The sequence below is a fragment of the Populus alba genome, chromosome 9 (genome assembly GCF_005239225.2).
Source record: "Populus alba chromosome 9, ASM523922v2, whole genome shotgun sequence".
NCBI lineage: Eukaryota > Viridiplantae > Streptophyta > Magnoliopsida > Malpighiales > Salicaceae > Populus > Populus alba.
This window is the reverse complement of record NC_133292.1, coordinates 7,603,665-7,626,959: the sequence shown is the minus strand read 5'-3', so window position 1 is coordinate 7,626,959 and position 23,295 is coordinate 7,603,665. Positions and strand designations below refer to the sequence as shown.

At 34.1% G+C, this 23,295-nt stretch overlaps 2 protein-coding genes and 1 non-coding gene across 3 annotated transcripts; 1 reads left to right on the top strand and 2 right to left on the bottom strand.

The window, feature by feature from the left end:
- Window positions 1-37: 37 nt before the first annotated feature.
- On the top strand, window positions 38-3,383 carry LOC118048614 (soluble inorganic pyrophosphatase 6, chloroplastic). Its single transcript, XM_035058381.2, has 6 exons — window positions 38-478; window positions 1,026-1,186; window positions 1,377-1,477; window positions 1,592-1,773; window positions 2,420-2,518; window positions 3,081-3,383. The coding sequence occupies exons 1-6, from the start codon at window positions 221-223 to the stop codon at window positions 3,171-3,173; spliced, it is 894 nt and encodes a 297-aa protein (XP_034914272.1). The 5' UTR covers window positions 38-220; the 3' UTR covers window positions 3,174-3,383.
- Window positions 3,384-5,602: 2,219 nt separating this feature from the next.
- LOC118048613 (probable sphingolipid transporter spinster homolog 2) lies at window positions 5,603-17,006 on the bottom strand. Its single transcript, XM_035058380.2, is given in 17 exon segments — window positions 5,603-5,918; window positions 5,989-6,067; window positions 6,618-6,746; window positions 6,841-6,879; window positions 6,881-6,961; window positions 9,576-9,689; window positions 9,886-9,962; window positions 10,252-10,349; window positions 10,520-10,562; window positions 11,127-11,192; window positions 11,266-11,368; window positions 11,563-11,637; window positions 13,587-13,662; window positions 13,816-13,920; window positions 14,848-14,949; window positions 15,562-15,693; window positions 16,339-17,006. Coding segments are annotated over 17 exon segments (1,593 nt in total). The 5' UTR covers window positions 16,476-17,006; the 3' UTR covers window positions 5,603-5,781.
- A 1,841-nt stretch (window positions 17,007-18,847) lies between these two features.
- On the bottom strand, window positions 18,848-18,920 carry TRNAE-CUC (transfer RNA glutamic acid (anticodon CUC)). Its single transcript has one exon. It is a non-coding gene; the product is annotated as a tRNA-Glu (tRNA).
- Between the last annotated feature and the right edge of the window lie 4,375 nt (window positions 18,921-23,295).

The window sequence follows — 23,295 nt, the reverse complement described above, 5'->3', positions numbered from 1 at the left end:
TTTAAAATCTTATACCCAACAATAAAAAAGGGTTAAAAAAAAGACATCAGAATGTGGGACGCAGGTAGCCTATCAAGACCGTCCAAACAACTCGTTCTCTTCTCTGTGGCTCAAAAACTTAAAAAATCCCCCCTTTTAAACTGAGCCTTGGCTCACAAGAAGTGCTCTATCAGTGAATCTAACCAAGAAAAGGGTACTATCAGTGAATCTAGCAGCAAAAATGGCGACTGCGAGAGTGATGTCAGCTGCAACCAACACAACAGCATCCTGCTTGCTCCTTAAAAGACCATTCTTCAGTTTAAATCAAAAAGCTCCCAGCTTCAACAACAACCTTCGCTTCAACACCACCACCAAAAGGGTTTCAAAGAGGTTGTTTTCTTGCAAGTCTATTTACAATCCTGATGTTCAAATCAAGGAAGAAGGTCAGCCTGAGACCCTTGATTACCGTGTCTACTTTCTTGACAATTCTGGCAAAAAGGTTATATCTTTCACTTCTCTGAAGTTTCTCTTTTTTATTATATCTGTATTGGTTAGTGATAATACGCGAGGAATGAATGTAATTTGCCAAACCCAGAAGAAAAATCTTTAGAAAACCAATTCCTGTCTCCAATGGTAATGATTTCAGTGTATATTTGTGCTTAAAATTATATTTATCTACGAAAATAACAATGCATTGTTCTTTTGATAGTTGAGTTTTGCTCGTGTTAATCAATGCGAGATTTTGGTGCTTTTATGTTTCAGTTTGAGTTCTTGATTTTTGATTTTAGCCATGGCAATCTGAATTTGAAAATTGAAACGAAAGGTTGTTATAGTGGAGATGAGATTCTGTATATGCCATTTTGCATTGAAGACGACTTGTCCAAATCCCGGAGACTGGGTCACCTGTTAGTCCATTAAGAAAACGGGCATGCCACTCCAGTAGAGAGCACCTATGATTTGTGACTTTTTTCAACAATTTAAAACAGTTTTCTTTAGGTTTTTTTGTGTTTGCTCATGGGTAATGCAAGTGTTGTTTGGTATTACAGGTTTCGCCCTGGCATGACATACCGTTGCACTTGGGAGATGGGGCTTTCAACTTTGTTGTTGAAATACCAAAAGAATCAAGCGCAAAGATGGAGCTTGCTACTGATGAGCAATTCACTCCTATTAAGCAAGATACCAAAAAGGGGAAACTAAGATACTATCCGTAAGATTTTCTTGTTGCTTCCTTTATAAATCATTCACTGGTTTCGTACAGATATTTCAATTTGTTCTCAGCACTTGCGCTTTTAGTGTTAGCCCATTGTAGCTCAACATTCGGTTGCATCTCCTCTTCTTACTTCATTGCCTGAACATATTTTATTGGTTTTGAATTCTTTTTTCTGCCTTATTTTCAGCTACAACATAAACTGGAACTATGGATTGCTTCCACAAACATGGGAAGACCCATCTTTTGCAAATGCCGAAGTTGAAGGAGCATTTGGAGATAATGACCCTGGTATATCAACATATGTTCTATTTTGATATTTTCCCTTTCTTGCAGATTCTAGCATTTGCTTGTTCCAATTAAGTAGCACTTCAATTTTGTAAAATTGATGTCTCCCCATTATAGTTGATGTTGTTGAGATTGGTGAAAGACGGGGAAAGATTGGTGAAATTCTCAAGGTCAAGCCCTTGGCTGCTCTGGCCATGATTGATGAAGGGGAACTTGACTGGAAAATTGTTGCTATCTCTTTGGATGATCCACGAGCATCTCTCGTAAATGATGTTGATGATGTAGAGAAACATTTCCCCGTAAGTCCTCTTCTATTACCAAGCAGCCTTGCAATACCTCACCACAGCCACTTGTCAATTTTGTAAAATCAGTTACAATGAAAAGTAATTGTTCTTTGTTCTTTTACCAGCTACTAGAAATATCTCTGATTAGTTAATAAAATGTTTCATAATTTCTCCAAATGCATACATGTTGGATTTAAGATGGTATTTTTTTTAAGAGTTCATAATTTCAAAATATTTTCTACTTAAATGGTTAGATTGTATTCAAAAAGGAAAAGGGTATATTTTATGCCTTTTATTTATCAGCTTAATGAAAGTAAATGATTAAAGAGTTGTAAGCATTGATATACTAATCTATTGTAATAAGTGGGACAAATGAGTGAAAATATCTGGAATGCTAAGTTGGGGGTGTGGAATTCATTGAAGGCGTGGGTTATGTATCACCATCCCATTTTGCTGACATAGCATTAGACGATTAGTGGTATGGTTTTGGAAAAGTTAAGATTGTGATGAAGGTACTTTTTTGATAGAACTTCTGCCTGGACTTTGAATTAACCGGAAAATCATTGTCCTAGAACAAGCAAGGACTTTGATTGAATCTGGAAATGAGAGAATGTGTTATAAATAGAAATAGAAGTACTAAGTATCTGGTGGTTATCTTCAGGGCACTCTCACTGCAATCAGGGACTGGTTCAGAGACTATAAGATCCCTGATGGGAAACCTGCCAACAGGTTTGGTCTTGGCAACAAGGCAGCAAGCAAGGTAATTTATTTATTTATTTTTCAAATAGAACCTTGCCTGTATGTTACAGCTTCGTGGAGCTATAATTTTGCCTCATTTTCCTCGCTTTTTCCTTATTAATATTGTGTTTTTTTTTTTTGCCATCATGTGCTGTGGGTGTAGCTAACCGTGCTGTTAAAAGCTATTTTATGCAGAAAAGGATTGCATTATCTAGATATGCAATTATCAAAGACATTTGATTTTGAGCACTTTGACCTACACAAGCTGATAAATGAATTGAATACCATAACTCTTTAACAATATACGGATATCGATTTTACCCTCAATTGCAATTACCTTAGTCATGGCCTTCATGTCATGGGGCAGAACACCATGTACAGCTTTGTCATTGATTGATGATTGAATAAATTGATAAATATCCTTGTTCTGTTCTGATCCTTTGATAGCCAATTGAAACTTGGTATAATAATATAGTACAAGATGCCTTAGATTTTTCTTTTTTTCTTTTTATGTTTAGTGCTACCTGTTCCATTCTGTAATCTTCCGTATCTACTCTGAATAATGGTTTCCGTGCGATGGATAGGACTATGCTCTCAAGGTCATCACCGAGACCAATGAATCTTGGGCTAAACTCGTCAAGAGATCGATTCCAGCCGGAGAGCTTTCTCTTGTATAAAAGCCACTGGTAGACTAGAGTCGGAGCTGAAAGTATTATTATTGAGATGGAGCTGGAAGTAGTATTGTTTTTGGCTTTACTTGCCAGAAATTTTACCTTCTGGCAAGCAAGCCCCGTGTTGTCCCAATACATTGATGATTTCAAAACTTTTTTTCCTCGTTCTCGAGTTTGAATAATCCATTGTTCCTATGCAACTTGTTTGTGTTTTCATCGTGAGACTGAGATTACATTTCTGGTACACAAGCAAAAACTGCTTGCATTCCTGTTACTATGGTCATGCTTTATCCAAGATGGTGGTTGGAAACTTGGAATACAGTCCTCATGGTATCACCCTTCAATTTCGAAATAGCAAACGCTAAACATAACCTTTCCTGCACCATATAATTAGAGATTTCCTTTCATTTTTATGTTGGTGATTGAATGGTAACCCTCTCAGGCAATCCCACTACCTCCAACATTGTTTAGGATGCGCCAAGTTTAGGATTGCCCATTGAACTGTACCAGCCCTCATATGCGTCCATCCACTGTCAGCAGGGTTGGAATATGCGACAGATGGGGTGGATGAAAATTTTCAATGCAAAAGGAGTCTAGGGGATTGGAGTTTCATTAAGCCTCCATCTATCATAAATAATGTTGGTACACTGGCAATTGATTGCTCAGTGATGGTATCCTTAGTGGATGTGCTTGTTGTCAAGTTTTAATGTAATTTATCCAGAATCGATTGAAATAACTATATAACCAAAGCAACAAGTTCTTTTTGATTCTCCCATTTGATCAAAGTAGAATCCATTCAAAACCTAACGTATACAAGTAGTTGTCATTACATGATCCCTAGCACGACATATGCACATATTGTACACCTTCGGTCACATATTACTATTGTTGAAAACGACGAAGGAAACTTGAAAGGAAAGAACTGCAAACCACGCAGCCATCCTAGCACCAGCAGCTGCGTTCAAGTGCTTCTTCAAACCTCTTTTCCTTGTCAGAATCATTAGCAGGTGAAGAAGGACCAGCCATTAATGACACTTTGCCCAGAGATCTCCCTTTGAAGATTGGACTGTCTTGTTGAACCCATTTCATTGCAGAGAACTTGGCCACATAAAAAGAAGTAGCCGAGGGTGTTGAAGTAGGAAGAGATGACGGAGACGTTGATTTGTTATGGTAGGGAAGTAGGAGCATCGAAGCTGTAGGAGCCATGATGAAAAGAAAATGCAGATAAAATAGGATATTGAAAGACTTATATGGAGAATAGCATGAGGTTGGTTTACCTAAAACAGGCAAAGAAAAACTGTGGGCCTTAAATGAAAACGATGAACCAAAATTATGTATACATACAAAAAACGACTACTTTACTTTCCACACGACCGAAGTTGCTGAGATTTTCTTTTGGTAATAAAAATCTTGTTGTGGTTATCCCCTTTTTTAGTAGCTACTGTGTTTTCAATTAAATTAATGTTTTTTTAATATTTTTTTATGATTTTAATACTGATATAAAAAATAAAATAAAAATTTAAAAATGTTTTTATTTACTTTTTAATACATTTTTTTTTTAATACTTTATTCAATAATATTCAAACACACAATTAGACTCAGTTGATATCGTAGTATTTAAGACAACTAAATGGTTTTTTAAAAGTATTTTTAACTTAAAAAATATTAAATTAATATATTTTTTAGTTTTTTCAATAATTTTAATATGCTGATATTAAAAATAAATAAAAAATCTGAAATTTTTTTAATATATTTTTAAACAATAAACTATTTTAAAATATACTTGACACTACTATTTCAAATACATCTAATTCTTATTTGATTAAATATTATCTATTATGATTCACATGAATTCAATTAAAACTTATCTATTTAATATTTATTAAGAAAAAACTATAATTTATAAAAAAAACTTAAATATGTTTTTTTTTTTCAAATTAACAACCGCAAAAACGAGGGTGAGATCAGCTGGGCTTATCCAAAGGTTTCGCTGATCGAGAAAGTGGTTGAGCATGAAAAAGCACGTGGAAGGTGACGATGGACGAGGATTTTCCCATGGCGAAGGCACGTCTTCTTGGAGAGTAGCGAGTAACGCCAGGAGTACTACATTTTGTAATCATTTCGATTTTTTTCAAATGATGGAAATATTGATCTTATTACTAATCAAGGTAAGACTTACCATTACTGGATTATATAATATGTATCATAGATTAACATATCAGTAGTAGTTAAATACATTATATATATAAAAAATAATTCTGGCATCGTTCAGTCGTGGAGATTATCCATTGGGATATGTACATCACCTGGACATGACGTTCTTGCTTATTTTGAATGACATTTCCGACATTAAACTTCAATTTGTAAGAATTTTGGCGTGTACATAATGATCTTATTCCTTGTATTAATGTCAACGGGATTATCTTGGGGGGAAATTACGGAATAACTCGGATAAATTTATTAAGGAAAAACACATGACAAAATGTAGCTGATAATGAATTCCAATCCGCTGTAGGAAGATTTTATACACCAGAAAAACTTGGTCTGGCGAGTGGACATGCCCTAAAATTGTACAGAAAACAAACGAATGCTATATACAATTCCGGTGAACACTTTATGCCTCTGCCAGAGTTTCTGCTGCTCCTGCTACCTTCCCATCAAGCAAAGGCGTTGTGTTAGACCTGTCAGCTGTAGCCAATTGAGGATGCTCACTTTCCTCATCAAATCTATCCACACCGTGTAGGAATATACCTGCCGTAGAGCAAATGATGAATCAAATATAATTATGCTATACAACTGAGGAATAACTACCGAAAATTACCTATAAACCATATCACAGCTGCTGGAAACAAAATGGACGTCAGAATAAGAGCAGTCTTCCTCCAGTTGTCAATATGATCCTGAAACATATATCCACAGTAGAGGAACTTGAATGATTGCCTATGCACGCATAAGAGAAAAATATCAATCTAATCTTAAAAATGTGGATGTGTAAACTTTATCAGTTGAAGTGGGGAAGACATATACTGTGATCATCAGGTGATACCATGATAGTTGGATAACCTAAAAGTTCAAAAGAACTATCTCTCTCTCTCTCTCTGTTTAGTTCCAAAATAAAACAGCCTCATAGATCCAAGTTATGAAGGAAGACCCACTCCACACAAAATCCATCTGTGACCTTTTTAGGTCTGCATGGCATTCTGCCAAACATATTCAGAATGCTGCAGATGATACATAATTCTATTCACTTATGTTATCTTCATTGCCATTCTTCTGTTATTGAATTATTCTGTACTTTGAAAATAAGCACAGGAATAAAATAAGATTATGCCTCCTTTTTTCTTTAAGATTCATGCCTCATTTTTGAAGAAAAAACAGGTGTTTTATTTTTTTTCTGAACAAAAAACAACAGTTCAGCAAAGGCATGCTATGAAAGCTATGAAGGCAAACCTGGAGAACACCAACAAGTGGCGAGGAAGGCACATCTCCAAAGATGTGAATTGCAACGGTGGACATAGCCATAGATATTGGTCTCAAACTTGGTTTAACACAATGAAGACATACATAATTTACAGGAGCCTGAAAAAAAACATAAATATTTCGTAGAGAGAAAAAAAAAACGTGCTCTATAAATGCTAAAAGTGTAACAGATGCTAATCGCAAATTTTAATACCTGAGTTGCAAAGACAAGTAGTTCACCAATTGCGAAAAAAAGCAAGGAAGGCATACATGTTCTTAAAACCGAAGGCACTGAAGCAAAATATTGCCCCAACAAATGTAACTGCTGAAAGAAGCTGCAACGAGTTCAACAATTTTAGATACAAAAGCTAATTCAAAGGAATATTCAAATAGCCCAAAGCCATTTAGAAAATTCTGCAACTCATTATACCAATTTTAGATACAAAAGCTAATTCAAAGGAATATTCAAATAGCCCAAAGCCATTTAGAAAATTCTGCAACTCATTATACCAAATTACAAACGCTGTATCATTTTATGCAAAAAGCCATTGAACCTAACCTTTCGATACAGTCACCCTTCTTGTGAGGTATTTGAAATAGCAGAAATTATCATGGTAAAGTCAAATTAAAGCTAAACAAGTTCCTGTAAAAGAGCATGTTTCTGAAACCAAAAATCTTGGCTTACTAGTTAGAACTGTTCAAGCCATACAATAAGCCAGATGACAGCTCAGCTGACCAGTGTAGCAAATTCATAAGTTAACTCTAAGGACTACAATCCAATCTCAACCATCTCCTAAAGGTCAGAGACAGCCTCACATGTAAAGCAAGCTGTTCAGTGGACCCACGAGAAGAATTTAAATTTGAGATTGAGAAGCAAGCTTATGCTACCGCTTCAATCAGCTGTAAAATACTGACATATTTGTTCTCCTGAATATCATTTATGACCATCCAATTAAAATTATGGATATTGAAAACACTAGATAAACAAGAGGGATTAGGTGAGAAAAGGTGTTTGCTAGAAAAGATATAAAGAAAAACTGGAGATGTAGAACACCATTTAGCAATTAAACTAGCTTAGTACCCATGTGCTGCCGTGGGCAAGTTTATAAAATCTATTTAATATTTTAATTAATTAAAAATTTTAAGTTAATGAAATTAAAATAAATTAACATTAATTGTGGAATTTTTTTAATTGAATATGTATTTTGTAATATTTAATATCACATGTTTTTATTTTTTGAGTTTAAATATAAATTACGAATATTTTATTTTAATAAATGAAAAAAAAAAAAAAAAAAAACAAACATGCAATCAATTATCTATATCACCTGATAAAACCTAATTAAATGAATCAATAATCGGAAAAAGACAAGAATTGACAAGAAATGTTGCTTGAACAATCTATGTTGAAAGGGTGGTTAATCTTAATCATTAAGTCCATAACTATTGATTAAGAAAATCTCATTATTCTCTCCTTGATAGTAACTTTTTTTTTTTTTTTTTTTTTATAATTCTGCATCAACAAAATTCAGAATATCAATTTTTTTTAACATATATCAAAGAATCATTATCAATTTTGAAGTGATGCATAATTAGCCAAAAATAATATAAACTAAAAGATGATAAATTATAAATTATCAAATCTTTATTACTTAGTTACTTAGACTTGTTCTTCCTCTATGTGTTATCTACAATTAATGCTGATTTTTTTTTTTTTTACAAGATTGATGTTATATTTAGTGTTAATTATCATTGATTTTTTTAAAATATGCATCTTAGATTAATCAATTATCAATTACAACAATAATAAGTATTGTAAAAAAATTGGTATTTAATCATTTTTTTATGAGGTTTCATGAAGAATCATTATTTGTTTTTTTATAATAACGAATATTTTTATACTAATTTTGAAATAATAATATTTTTTTGTGAGGTTGTATGAAAAATACAAAAATAATCATTAACTATTTGTGGAACATTTTGAGAAAATAATAAATAAATAAAAAAAGAAAAGTAAAAACAAATCCTTATTATTTATTTCTTTTTCTAAATGTTAATCTATGGTCAGTGCTAATTTTTTTTTCAAAGAATAAAACATTTGTTATATGATCTTAAATTTAACAATTAATCATTACTATTTTATAAAGTTGCATGAAGAATAATTATTTTTTACAACAATGATTATTTGTTATACTAATTTTGAATAAATAATAATAAAAACATCAAATTCATGGAAAATAATCATTATTTTTTCATGAGGTTGTATGAAAAAAAAAAACACATTATTTAGTGAGAATTGATATCAAGCAAATAAATAGAGAAATAAGTATTGAAGAAAATAAAAGGAAATGAAAGAAAAAAAAGAACAAAGTTGGGTCAAGTGCATAGCAGGCCCAAGCTTTTGAACTGGACGCCCTAGGCTTGGTATCTTTAAAAAAATTTCAAAAAAACAAACCAGACAATAATTTGTTTGCAGGTGATGCGTCATGTGCCAGCCACCACCAGCTACCACTAAAACACTTTAGAATCATCCTAAATACATGTAAGAAACTATTTTGAATCTTAAAACACATTCTAATACAAATCTTACTCTCTCTTGCCTTCTCTCTCCTCTCTCAATATTCAGGAACCTTATTGTAATACAAATTAAGTCCAGGGACCATTTCATACAATCTTTTAACTTATGATTGGAGTTAAAATAAAAAGTAGATGATTTCCAAAAAATCACTTATAATTTTTGGCAAAACATCTTCGTTTCAAAGCAAAAAAAGCCTAAAACAAAGTTGTTGTAGGGGCTTAGATACAGTGACACCATATTTAGTTTAAGCTTCTTTATAATAAGATAAAACAGTGAATATTCCATAATTTTCAGCATAGCAGCTCAAGTTGTAAGAAAATTGCCCAAGGCTCTAATCTCAGAAAATTCCTTTTATACGCAATAATACATACCTTAAAAGCATTGGAAATTGTGGAATTGATGTAATCCAGAACATAACCCCCTGCTATTGTGCCAACTATACCACAGACTATGGTAACCCCTCCAAATACCATATCTGCATTGCTCTGCAAAAAGACCATGATTTCAAATAGAATAGATACACCACAAACTCTCACTCTCAACTTTTTCTGATAGTTTAGTTTCAAAAGCCTTTACTATGAAGGTAATACAAAATTAAGGAAAAAAAGAATTGAAGGCATTGGTAAGTGCTATCATTGCTTTTATGCTTGGTGTCATAGCCACATCAAATCTGGAGCTTACCATATTATAAATGTTATAACCCGCTTTAGGCCCCCAATATGAATATGCACCAATGACGAAATTGTATGCTATGTAACCTAACAAAAAAGTCAGGTACAGTTCAGGAAATCAGTTTGCAGAGATGTAGCAAAGCATCATGATTTCAGAGATGGTAAAATTGCAGATGTTCAGGAAAAAACTCATAAAGAGCAAATTCCAGAAACTAGGTGACAGTTGGATTATCAAGGCAATCATTGAACTAAATAAGACTAGAAAAGACAGCTAAGAGCACATGAAATTAGTTTTAAACTTGATATTGTGGTCTGCGTAAAGAAAAGATAAGCTGAAATGTTGGTGGTTAACATAAAGTAGTGTGAGAAAGAGTACCTAAAACATTCACTACATAAACCTTCTCAAGCAAAAGCACTTGCATGTCTATCATAAATCTAGAGAATTGCTTCAAATCAATGAATGCACAACTTGACCTGCAACAAATTTAAATCCAATAAATCACCAATATATCCCAACTCTGAGTGTGTGCATGCACATGCATAATGGTGCATAACCAAATTTAAATCGAAAACATAAGCAATATATCTATTACAGTATGCTATCTATACAACACATGTCATAAGCTAAGGACAATTAAGCTCACTTGGAAGATTTCATTGAGCCTTTGACAACAGAAACGCCCGCATCTGTGTTCAGCATGTAAACCCAGTCAATGGAAAATGAGAAAAAAATCTTTTATTTATATGAAACTAAATAACAGAATACAGAGGCACATTTTGCTGATGTAGCCAGCTTCATATAACAGTAAGTTGACTGCAGTAAAAAAATTCCAAAAGAAAAGGCCTTCAAAAAAGAAATAATGATATATCAGTCCTCTCGAACTTCTGCCATGCAACTTTAGATAGTCAAGTATATGGCTGTACTTGGATGCCCAAGGGGATACAAAACTTAGAAATTTCCATACATCCTATTATTCCTTTTTGAACATCACTGGACAGATTTTCATATCTATTCTGTTCTTCCTTTCTGAATCCATGGTTGTCGATCTCGAGCAAGTATTCAGAAACCTCATTCAATTGCATTTCATTAGAGTTCACTATTTTCAATTGAGAGTTCAAGGAATCAAGTGGAAATGAGCAGATGAGATGGCTTCTTTTCAAATTTTGACTTATTTATTCATCTATTCATAATTAGAGAACATATAGATTTTACAAAATAATGAGATTCCATATTATCATTACACAGAGCACCTTGAACTTCCAAGGCAGCAGTCTCTATGGATGTCAGAGCTTTTTTAGATTCAGCAGGAGCAAAACCTGTATCAGTAATTGTTTAGGAACAGCTGGAATTGTCTTCAACTCAAAAAACCAAGATGTAACAAGCTTTCACCTTTCAACTGCAAAGGTTTCATAACAAAACCTAAAACAGCAAATGGAAGCATCAAAATTGCCTCTCCATAGAAAGCAAATCGCCAATTGAAATGACCACCAATCTATTTAAGAATAAAAAGACAAATGTTATTTAGTAACCGCAAGTGTTGACAGTTCTAAAGGAGATGACATATGCTGTAAATTTTTAAAACATACTAAGAGCTGGTCCTTAGACAGTAATTATAATATTATTCTACATATGTAAGCAAGATTTTCTTTGACAAAAAGGACCTTGACAATCGTATAATAAGCTTACCAATCCACCATATACATAGCCAAGAGCATATCCAGTTGGTATACACATGTAAAATATTCCAAGCCATAAGGTTTTCTGACACAAACAACAGGGTTAGAGCAGATGAAAGTTTATGAAATATAAGAGCACAAAAAAGAAATATATTATACATTATACATAACAATAAAACAAAACCCACTTCCACTGTTGCGAGAGGATATTTAAACATTAGTTGTAAGTGTTATTTTCATTCCAGTCCCAATATTTTTTAAGTCTTTTATGTTCCAATCCCTATATTTTATTTGCATCACACATTTTGCTCCCTGGCTCCATTGGTTGAGAGAGAGAGAGAGAGGAGATAGATGGGAGAAACAATTTTGGACATGGGATCTGATAATCTTGGTGTCAAATGTATTCAGTTTGATGAGGGTATTTGTTGAAGGTGATATTAAGTCCAGAAAGAAAAGATTGGAAGCTGGATAAATAATTATGTTTTTAATTTGATATGGTTTTGTTATGGGTTTTCTGTGAACTGTTTAGGGTGAAAATGAATTCTAGAGGTTGCTAGAATGTTTTTGAGGTGTTTAGACGGAACAAACATCGAGAAAACTGGGGCTGAGGAACCAGGCCTAAGTGCAAGGATTTGGTTCCTCGGCCAACCCTTTTTTTGTTTTGTTCATTTTTTTTCTAATTTTCCAAAAATATTTTTATTCATAATTTCTGAATAAAAGCTTATAAAAAAAATATTTATTTCGATTTTTCCCCCTTTTCACTTACAAGTAATTATATTGAAATTCTATTTTACAATCCTAATATATTGAACTACTTATTTTGAGTTTGGGTTTAAATTTGATACAATAAAATATTGAAAGAAATATATAAATATGTCACAATTACAAGTAAAATGAAACCTATTAATAATAATAAATATTCAATAAAATATATTTTTAGTGAAAAAATACGAGTACAAAAATTTGGATAAGATATCAAGGCAGTAATTTTTTTTAAAGATAGTTCTCCTAAAATACAAGTAACCAAAGAATAAAAAAACCTTTTACTGCCATCAATTTTGTAATTTATGATTTATCGATCTAATGTGCTATTCATTCAATCCTTTTGTACAAAATCACAAATTGTCAAACTTAATTTCAATTCCTTTTAATTTTGTACTTGTTAAATATTGAAAAACAAGCTAACACTAAAAACTTTTTATCACAATTCACCACTCAACGAGAAATTTTATGGTGTTGAAGAAGTAACTAGTGACATCTTATTAGCTAGTCCTTTGATCCACTTTTAAAAAAAATAGATACAAGTAGGAGAGAGATATCTTAGGTAGGGATATTCTAATCCCTTTTGATGGGTCATGAGTTTCATTTTCTCTTTCCTCTTTGTGTTTGTCTCTTTCTTCAAGATGAGCTTAGGAATTAATTAATAAGATGTCACTAGTTACTTCCTGAGCACTGTAAAATTTTTCTTACTCAACAACCTCCGCAAAATGTTAAAGGGCCTAACCTAATAAACTTAACGTATATAATTTAAAAATTATTTAATGTCCACAAAACACACATCAATAATTTTTTTAAGTTTGAATAACCAGTAATCTATCAACATAGAATTCATAATTTAACAAATAATTTTGTGCCCATGCAAAAACAAATAAAGAAAAACTCGAAGCATTGCTTTTGACATGTCCTTTGCCAAAAGTGACCTGACTTCACGGCGTCATGTATAATAAAATTAAGGTATTTTATTTACTTCTTGTTGAACTTAATTTTAGTTAATTTCAATTATAATGAGAGTTGGCAAAAAAAAAATTAAAACATATTTTATAAGTGGACTCAAGACAATGTATCAACTTCTTGCTAGCGTCTAACCAAATTAGAAGACATGTCAACACTAGCAAAGTCACAGTTTTCCAGCATATATGTATAACAGATCAAGCTCAGACATTTTAGATAACAATTCTGCAGAAGAAATTAATACAAATAAAAATAAACACCAATCAAACAAATTTGGCATGATCAAATGAAAGGAAACAAAACCTTAGCAACAGGGGCATTATCATCGATAAATGGGGCTGCCAGACTTATAAATGAAGCCTCTCCGACACCGACTAGCCTAGAAAAACAATCAGAACTAGTGTGCATCATATAACAGCTTATTACTGACATATGCAAAAACCTTTATTTCCTTACCAAAGGACAGAAAAAAAAATTGCTTAATTGTTTAGTGAAGCAATACAAAGAAGAGCACAAGATAGATAATACTTACATGCGGCAAACTGTAATGGTCCAGAAATTAAATGAAAAACCACACCCAACTACTGCAATTGTCCATACTGATAATCCAACTCCAATGAGCCTAAATGGGTTGACGCTGCAATTTTTCATACATGCATAAGGGCTCAATCAAAAAGTAAATCCATGAGAATTAAATCATAATCTAACTTCTGTGCCAGAAATTATTCGAGAGAAAAAGAAGTCAAATATTCTTTACTTTAGTTCTGTGTGATTGCCAATTAAAACAACGCTGCATAAATTCAAGGAAATTTCTCCATTACATCTTATCAAGAAACAAGACAACTGAACTACACACACTACCTACTTGACAGCAAAAAGCTAAACTGGTACTTTGGCGCCACAAATGATAGTTCCAAACCCATTGAAGCCCTAGAGGAACTTATTTTGTGTGTTTTATGCATATCTAGTTCTAAGGAGATGACTGTAGGGAGATCCTTCAATTGACGAAAAATATATTTTTGGCAAAACAAAATTTACCAACTTAAATGAATCATGCACTTACAACCTGACAAACAACTTTTGTTGCAATATTTCTTGATACAACTCTTTCACGAAATCTACATATAACATTCTGGACTTGTACACAAAACTACCAGGGAAGACACCTTCATTAAATGAGAAAGTTTAAGCATTGCATAATTGTTGCCTCATAGGCATTGTTGCTTATGAACATTGAACAATAGGGATACTATTCCTAACTTGTACGTCCCATGGTATGATGATTGCTTTTCCTAACTGCCATTCAGAACCTATCATCAGCATTTTGGAACCAAAGGTGTATCCTTACGTGCATTTTACTCACGGGCATGATTTTTATGGTTATCATTTCAATTAAATGTTACTCTCTACAATAACTGATCACGTTTTTGTTTAAAATTTAGCAACCTTTAATGGCTATTTCTTTTCTGCCCCATCCATCTCCCTAGCATTATGTCTATAAAAATTCACCTGCAACCATAGCAATTCATCAAAAGTTAAGATGAAAGAACTGGAACATCATTACCTCTTTGCTAATGATGCAAATATTGGGCAAGCCACGAGAAGTCCAACCATGAAAGCTGAGGACAAAACTCCATCTTCGAAATTGCTCAGGTTAAAATCCCCCCTGTGAAAACAAAGGAACCAGAATTATTCAGAATGTATTTTTTTCCTGCAAAATAGTAGCTACGCTGGCTATATCTCATCAACTGCAAGCTCCAGGTTAGGTAAAAACAAATACGTTGTATTTAAGCAATAAAGCAGAATGTATTGCAGTTTGACACCTCAGCCACTTGACAGCAGAAGTGAAAGAACACGATTTAGAATCTAGTTTCTCAGTCTCTAAAATTTTCATCTTGCAGGTTAACAAGGAACAAATTTAGCCGTACTTGTCCTGCTACTAATACTTTTACCTTAATGGTTCTATACAAAATGCAAATATAGTTATAAGATGCTTACACATGGGTTACCTTAAAGGATCTTTACTTTGGGGGGAAGGACAACCACTTTCTTTATTGAAGCAAAAAATAATGGAATGCTAACATTTTAAGAAAACCTACAATGTCCAACCTGTTTCTATTAGAGAGCAAATTCAAAATTGAAAATTAGCAGATATGTAAAATTAGCATTTCTTCCCCTAAGGGCAACTAAGGAAATAGCGGCCACTAGCCCATTACCATATTCCTCCAAAAACAAATCTTATATCGGGCTCGAATGAAAGTGTCCCAGTAAATCTTACTGTATTCCACTGCCGAATGTGCATGTACCACTTTTTGAGCAGGTTCTACGACTCCCATTGACACCATTGCTTGCAATGGCTCCTCTATCCACATAATTGATCAAGTTGATCACACAAAAGATAACTAGCAGCCTGCAAGCACAAGGTTGCAGAGTTTACTAGGTCTATTGTAGTAACTAGAAAGCACAAAACTTCAGATATGGTTAACAAAATTTGCAATATATCCTGGATTAAGTTTCCCCCAATCTTGGGACGATCACACAGAATTAGGTTAAAAAACACAATCAAATAGCAATGCCCTCAAACCAGTAACCTGTCGGGGGGGAGGACGGGACAGAAAAGAAATAGCCATGGGACATTAACATATCAATAGCTAAGACAAAGGGGGGAATCAATAGCTGCCTCGGATTTTTAGCAAGACTTTCCCGGAAAAAAGAAGAAGAAGAAAGAAATGATGGTATTAAATTGCATGATTTGCCAATATTTTCCTCGTGATGTATGAAAAACCTAAATAGACATCAACTTAACAACCAGAAAACCCTAATTCAATTGAATATCCAAAAAAGCAATACTATCACAAAAACCTCAAAATCAGTCTTTAAAGCCCAAAATATTCCATCAATCATTCATGCATCCAAAATATGCATGTATATATTTGTACCTAAAAAGAAGAGGTTTTTTTAATCTTATTCTAAATAGCCAAGAAAACCCAGAACCAAAAACCGAAACTAAAAATGCCTGTTCAGGCCTCAACGTTCAAAACCCATAAAAAAATACCTTTTTGGAGTGAACCATGAAGGGGCAGGAGGTGATGATGCAGCAGAACTTCTTGCCATCTCTATGACCACTGTTGATGGGTTTGGGTTTTCCTCGGATGACACTTTTGCTCCTTTGACTTCATCTTCTTGTGCCATAAAACTAATACTAATATAATAAGGTGAAGCTGAATGACACGCAACGCAAGTTTTGTTTTTCCTGACAATGACTAGAACACGAACGCACTCAGTTGATAGTTGACCTAAAAGTTCAATGAAATTACCTCCCCTGCCAGGCTGCCAACGTTTTTGTTCCTTAACACGAAATCTCTTTTCGTGTTGAGAAAACCTATGAAAAAAAAAAAAGTAAGAAGAGGGAGAGTTTACTTAATCCCCGTGTCCCTCTCACTCTAAAATTCTTTCTGTCAAAGCTCGATACAGGCTGTGTTTTCTTTCTTCTATTGGGCTTTTGGTAAATGAAGCTGCCTTTGCTCTCTACGTAATAGATAAGGCTTCGGCTTCGAACGATGAGAAAATACGAAGATTTTTTTTCCCGTTAAATCGAAAACGAATCCGGAATCTGTTTATTTCTCGCTTTTTCGGAGCTTGGGTTGGGATCATCTGTGACTGCGTTTTCCTGTACCATGGTTTTTTCGTTGCGAGAGATGTTGACAAGTAATAAATAGGGGAGAATGAGGATGATTTCGTTGTTTTTTAATGGAAGTTATGGTGTGGCTTCATTTAGACGATGGGAATTAAATAGCGACTCAAAGAATATAATGTTTGTTTGGTATGGAAGTTAAGATCTTGTGGACGATATTTACGCAATCCCGATAACAAAGGAAGGAAATCTGGCTGTATTAACTGTATAATGATTGTATTTTAAAATATTTTTTATTTAAAAATTATTTTTAAAAATCATTACATTAATACAATTTTTAACTATATTATCAAAAATGATTTTAATTATTTAAAACGTGAGGTTTTTGATAGTTTGGCTGGCTTATGGGACTTTATTTATACCGTTAACAGTTTTTTTTATTTCTCTCTCTTTAAGCCCATCTTCATATGTTTAATTTAGAATATGTCAACTGGAAAATAAAATATATGAGTTAATTATAAATTAATCTTTTAATTTTTAGAAATAAACTAATTAATTTTGTATTTAAAAAAAACTAATTATTTAGTCATTTTCATTCATTCTATGCTCTCTCTTTTTCCAGTTTTATTTTGTTTTATGTTTTAAAAAAATTAGAAAAAAATGGATGCCATAGAAAGATATGCAAGGAAAAAATACTTTTCTTTTAAAAGAAATAAATAATATTAAAAGTCAGCGTAGTCATTGGATGCTATCAAAGACCTAAATAATTAGATTTTGAAACATGAGAGATTAATTGATTCTTCTGGAACTAATTTATTGCATACTCGTACAGAAATTGAATACAAGACCTCTTTTATTCGATCTGCCAAGTGCTGCTGGTTGTTGATAAAATATACTAGAGTTATAGCAAGTTATTTGAATCACGATCTTAATTAAACTCAAAATAAATAAATAAATAAATATTATTCTATTATATGAGTTAAACATATTTGAAAACAAAGTTCAAATCACGTTTCATAAAAAATTTAATTTTTTAAATTTTTTTTTATATCTTAAATTGATTTGATGCACTGATTTAAAAAATACTTTTTAAAAAAAATAAAAAAAAATATCATTTTAATGTATTTCAACATGAAAAATATTTTAAAAAATAACTGCAATACAATTCCAAATAGGTTTTAGGTTTTAGTGTGTTTGTTATCATAGTACACCATGTTTTTTAAAATTATTTTTAATTTTATATATATAGTTTTTAACATATTAGAAATACTTAAATATATTAATTTGATATTTAAAACAAAACCTAAAAAATTAATTACTCTACACGCTAGCACTGCTCACGGGCGGGAGTAATAGGAAAAACAAAACCTTTTTAAAAATGGATCGGATCAAACGTGAATTTAATAAAAAAAATAACCCGAATATACTTTAATGCTGTGAAAAAAATAAAACAAAAACACACTCTATTATATAGACAGAGAACTATTGCATGTATATTTTTTTACACGTGGAATTTACAAAACAATGATATGTAATTATTGTTTTATCATAATCAGTCTCGATTTATTTTACTTAATTAAAATTAAACTTACATCGATGAACTAATCTCGCATACAAGGAATAGAAACCGGTCTCTAAGAACTTATGCTATTAAATTCATATACATAATGAATTAACAGATGAAATTCCAACTCAAGACTTCTCTTCCTTCTAAAGTTATACACCAATTCTCACTTAGGTTCTCAAAGAATTTGTTTTCTTAATTAGATTCTCAATCAGACCCTCTAATCCAAACCCATTAAAGTTGTCAAGAGCTTCCATCAAACATACCATAACAGGATGAAAGGACTCAATTGAGGAATCTTGATAGAACGAGGATCCAATTGAAAATTGTTTCTCTGGATCTAATTGGGGGTAAAAAGGAAAAAGTTTCCGTTGCCGGGACTTGAACCCGGGTCTCTCGGGTGAGAGCCGAGTATCCTAACCAACTAGACTACAACGGATTAGTGGCGACGTTATGCTCTGGTTTAAATTGATAGAATTTCAACTGTTCTATATCAAGCAGTCAGGATTTCATTTCTGTAACTAATACCATAACGTGGTGGTGTTTGTTCAAGTATGAAAATGGATGAATACAGTATGGAAAGAAACATCTTCGATGGAATATAAAGGTTTTGAGCTTGTATCCAGCATGGATAATTGAAAACATCGTTTGAGCTTCTATGGTACAAATACAGTGTGTGACAGAGAACCAAGACTCGGGCAACACATAATAGTTAAATGCTCAAGGGAAGTGAGGTGCTCCAAACTTGAAGATACAGAAGTCAAACTATTGCAGTTTTCGATGGATAAAGGCCGCAGCGAACTTAAACCTTGAAGCCCGTTGTCTGGTAAAGAGGTCATGCTATAGCATTCACTAATCTCCAATGACTCTAAAGCATTGGGGTTCTGCAAACTTTGCGGCAGAGACATAAGCTCTTCACACCATCGAATTGTCAAGGATTTTAAAGCTGTGAAGCTCCCCAGCTCTGATGGAATCAAAATGAGTTTGGGGCAAGGGCTGATCTCCAGAGATGTCAGAAACGTGTTTCCAGCAAGAAAACTTCCTGAGATAGAGTGAATTTCTGGGATTCTATCTATAGCAAGGGTCAATAAGGAAGTGAAATTTGCAAGTGACAACATTGCTTGGTCGCAATTCCGTAGCTCTAAATGTTGAAGAGACGGAAACCGTGCCATATTAATTAATATGGGACGGTTGTCAACAATCAGTTTCCTCAATTTAGAGAATGCATCTCCATCATTTGCAGGTGACCATTCTTCCAGGTTTGGAAAGCCTCTCAAGCTTAGTTCCTCAATTGATGGAAATGGTCTGAGAATTTCCTCGCCATAGAACTCCGGACCAAATCACTTCAAGCCATCCATTCCACAAAGAGAGAGTGTCTTAAGTAACTTAAGATTCCCAAGGGCGGGAAGACGTTCACATTTTCTACAGTTAGTCAAACTAACCACCGTCAAATTTGGAAGCATCCAATTTGGAAGTCTGGTTCCAGGATAACCTTCTATAACTAGTTGTTTAACATTTTGATGAGGTTGCAGGGCTTCAAGAATGGACATCAGGTTGTCCCAACAACTCAAGGTTTTCCTTCTTCCTCAAATTAGCTGATGACGCTACATGTGCATTCCAAACATTCTGCAAGTGTTTAATTTTCAACTCACCATGAAGATTTACATGTTCCAAATGCTGGATTCCGTTATAGTAGCCGTCTACAATAAACATGGTCAATGTTTGAAGCTGAGGCAACTCTTCAATATTAAATGGAATTGATGTTAATGCTTCACACCCAGTTAGAATAAGATGTCTGTTAGAAATAATGTTCAGGATTGCTGAGCTGGAATTTTATTCTTTCTTTAATTTTTGATTTAGTCAATTCTGTTCCTATTCTCTTGTTCTTGCTGCTATTTCGCAGCTCTGTTATTTCAATTATCAATTGATCATGGCTTGAATGTAGGACCATGATCGTAGGAGTTTGTTATGTATCAGCTCTATAAATTGAGTTGCAGTTATGAATAAAGTATTCAAGTTTTTCATTCATCAATCTCTTCTTAAACACAAGCATTATCCTTTGTTATTTTTGTTGTTCAGAATCACTGCAACAACGACAATTGGTATCAGAGCAAGTTGATTTAAAGGGATCTGTGTTGTAACCCATGGAGACAGAAGTAAGCTTCTCATCAATTGCTCCACCAGTGTTCAATGGTGACAATTACCAGTTTTGGGCAGTACGGATGGAGACATACTTAGAGGCTTTGGATTTGTGGGAGGCAGTGGAAGAAGATTATGAAATCCCTGCACTTCCAAACAATCCCACCATGGCGCAGATCAAATCACAGAAGGAGAAGAAGACAAAAAAATCAAAGGCAAAGGCGTGTTTGTTTGTTGTAGTAGCATCCACCATTTTCACTCGAATCATGTCTCTGAAAACAACAAAAGAGATATGGGAGTTTCTCAAAATTGAGTATGAAGGGGATGAAAGAATTCAAGGTATGCAAGTGTTAAACTTGATGCGTGATTTCGAGTTGCAGAAGATGAAGAAGACTGAATCCATCAAAGAGTACTCTGACAGGCTGCTTAATATTGCAAGCCGAATCAGTTTACTTGGCTCGTCCCTGCCTGAGTTAAGAATTGTTCAAAAAATTCTTGTAACAATTCCTGAAATCTTTGAGGCTACAATTACATCCTTGGAAAATACCAAGGATATGTCAAAAATTACTTTGATAGAAATGCTAAATGCATTACAAGCTCAGGAGCAAAGGAGGATCATGAGACAGGAAGATGAGATTGAAGGAGCTCTATTCGTCAAGCATAGAGAAAAAGGAAAGAATTACAAGAAGAATGGAAGTAGTCAAGCATCATCAGGTGATTCCAGGAATTTCAACAGGAGCAACACTGGAAACAAAAAAGGACCTTTTCCTCTATGCCAGCATTGTAAAAGGAGATCACATCCACATTTTAAGTGTTGGAGAAGACTAGAAGCTAAGTGCAACAAATGCAATCAAATGGGGCACGAGGCTGTCATCTGCAAAAACAAAATTCAACAGCATGGTGAAGAAGCTCAAATTGCTGATCAAGAAGAAGAAGATCAATTGTTTGTGGCCACTTGCATTTCCAGAAATGACTCAAGTGAAAGCTGGCTCATTGATAGTGGTTGCACCAACCACATGACACATGACACATGACAGAAACATATTCAAGGAGCTGAAACAAACAACTTCAAAGGTTCGAATTGGAAATGGAGAATACCTTGCTGTTGAAGGAAAGGGAACCGTGGCAATCTTGACTTGCTCAAGTACTAAGTTCATCTCTGATGTATTGTATGTCCCTGGTATAAATCAAAATTTATTCAGTGTTGGTCAGCTTATTGAGAAGGGTTATAAAGTAGTGTTTGAAAACAATTGCTGCTTGATCAAAGATGTGAATGGTCATGATATTTTCAAAATAATCATGAAAGGGAAGAGTTTTGCTCTAAATCCATTGGAGGACGAGCATACTGCTTTCCCAATTAAAGAAAATATCACAGATATTTGGCACAAGAGGCTCGGGCACTATCATCATAGAGGGCTGATGCTTATGAAATCTAAGATGATGGCTAAGGATTTCCCAGCACTTGATGATCACATATCCAGCTGCAGAATTTGTCACACTGGCAAGCTAAACAGGAAGCCCTTTCCAGAAGCCACATGGAGAGCAACAAGGAAGCTGCAATTGATTCATACTGACATTGCAGGACCACAAAGGACACTCTCTCTAAATGGGAGTCTGTATTATGCTGTCTTCATTGATGATTACAGCAGAATGTGCTGGATTTTCTTCTTGAAGCACAAGTCAGAGGTAGCACAGGTGTTCTGGAATTTCAAGGTCAGAGTTGAAAATGAAAGTGGCTGCAAAATTCAAGCCCTCAGATCAGACAATGGCAAGGAATACACTTCCAATGCCTTCAACGTTTTTTGTGAGGAGGCAGACATTCATCATCAGCTAACAACTCCGTATACTCCTCAGCAAAACGGAGTTAGTGAGAGGCGAAACAAGTTCATATTGGAAATGACAAGATGCTTCCTACATGAGAAGAATTTACCAAAGAAATTCTGGGCAGAGGCTGCAAACACTGCTGTGTTCTTGCAAAACCGACTGCCTACAAGAGCCTTGAAGGATCAAACACCCTTTGAGGCATGGTATGGTTACAAACCATCTCTGAATTTTCTTAAGGTATTTGGATGTTTGTGCTTTACCCTTGTTCCACAGGTCAAGAGGGATAAACTTGACAAGAAAGCACTTCCAGGCATTTTTATTGGCTACAGCTTAGTTTCAAAGGCTTATAAGATTTTTCAGCCACAAACTGGAAAAATCGTTATAAGCAGAGATGTCCAATTCCTGGAAGATGAAGAATGGGACTGGAACGATGCAATCAAAAAAGATTCAGCCTCTCCAAAAGGCAATTATCTTGTTTCAGACACAGATGATGGAAGATTGGGACATCAACATGACAGATGACACTCATGTTAGAGGCACACGGTCACTCCTTGATATGTATCAAAGGTGCAACATTATTGTGTGTGAACCAGCAGACTTTGAAGAAGCCAAGCTAGATCAAAATTGGCTTGCTGCGATGAAGGAGGAGCTTCTCATGATCACGAGAAACAACACGTGGGAGTTGGTTGACAGACCTCAAAACAAAAATGTAATCGGTGTAAAATGCGTGTATCGAACAAAACTCAACGCTGATGACTCAATCAATAAGCTCAAAGCCAGGCTAGTGGTGAAGGGTTATACACAAATCTTTGGCGTGGACTACTCAGACACGTTTGCACCAGTAGCAAGAC

What these genes read in the sequence shown, in the direction of transcription:
- LOC118048614 (XM_035058381.2), top strand. Translation starts at nt 221, where the DNA reads ATGGCGACTGCGAGAGTGATGTCAGCTGCAACCAACACAACAGCATCC. An exon ending in GGGAAACTAAGATACTATCC is followed by an intron (nt 1,187 to 1,376) that starts GTAAGATTTTCT and finishes CCTTATTTTCAG; the next exon opens with CTACAACATAAACTGGAACT. An exon ending in GCAACAAGGCAGCAAGCAAG is followed by an intron (nt 2,519 to 3,080) that starts GTAATTTATTTA and finishes TGCGATGGATAG; the next exon opens with GACTATGCTCTCAAGGTCAT.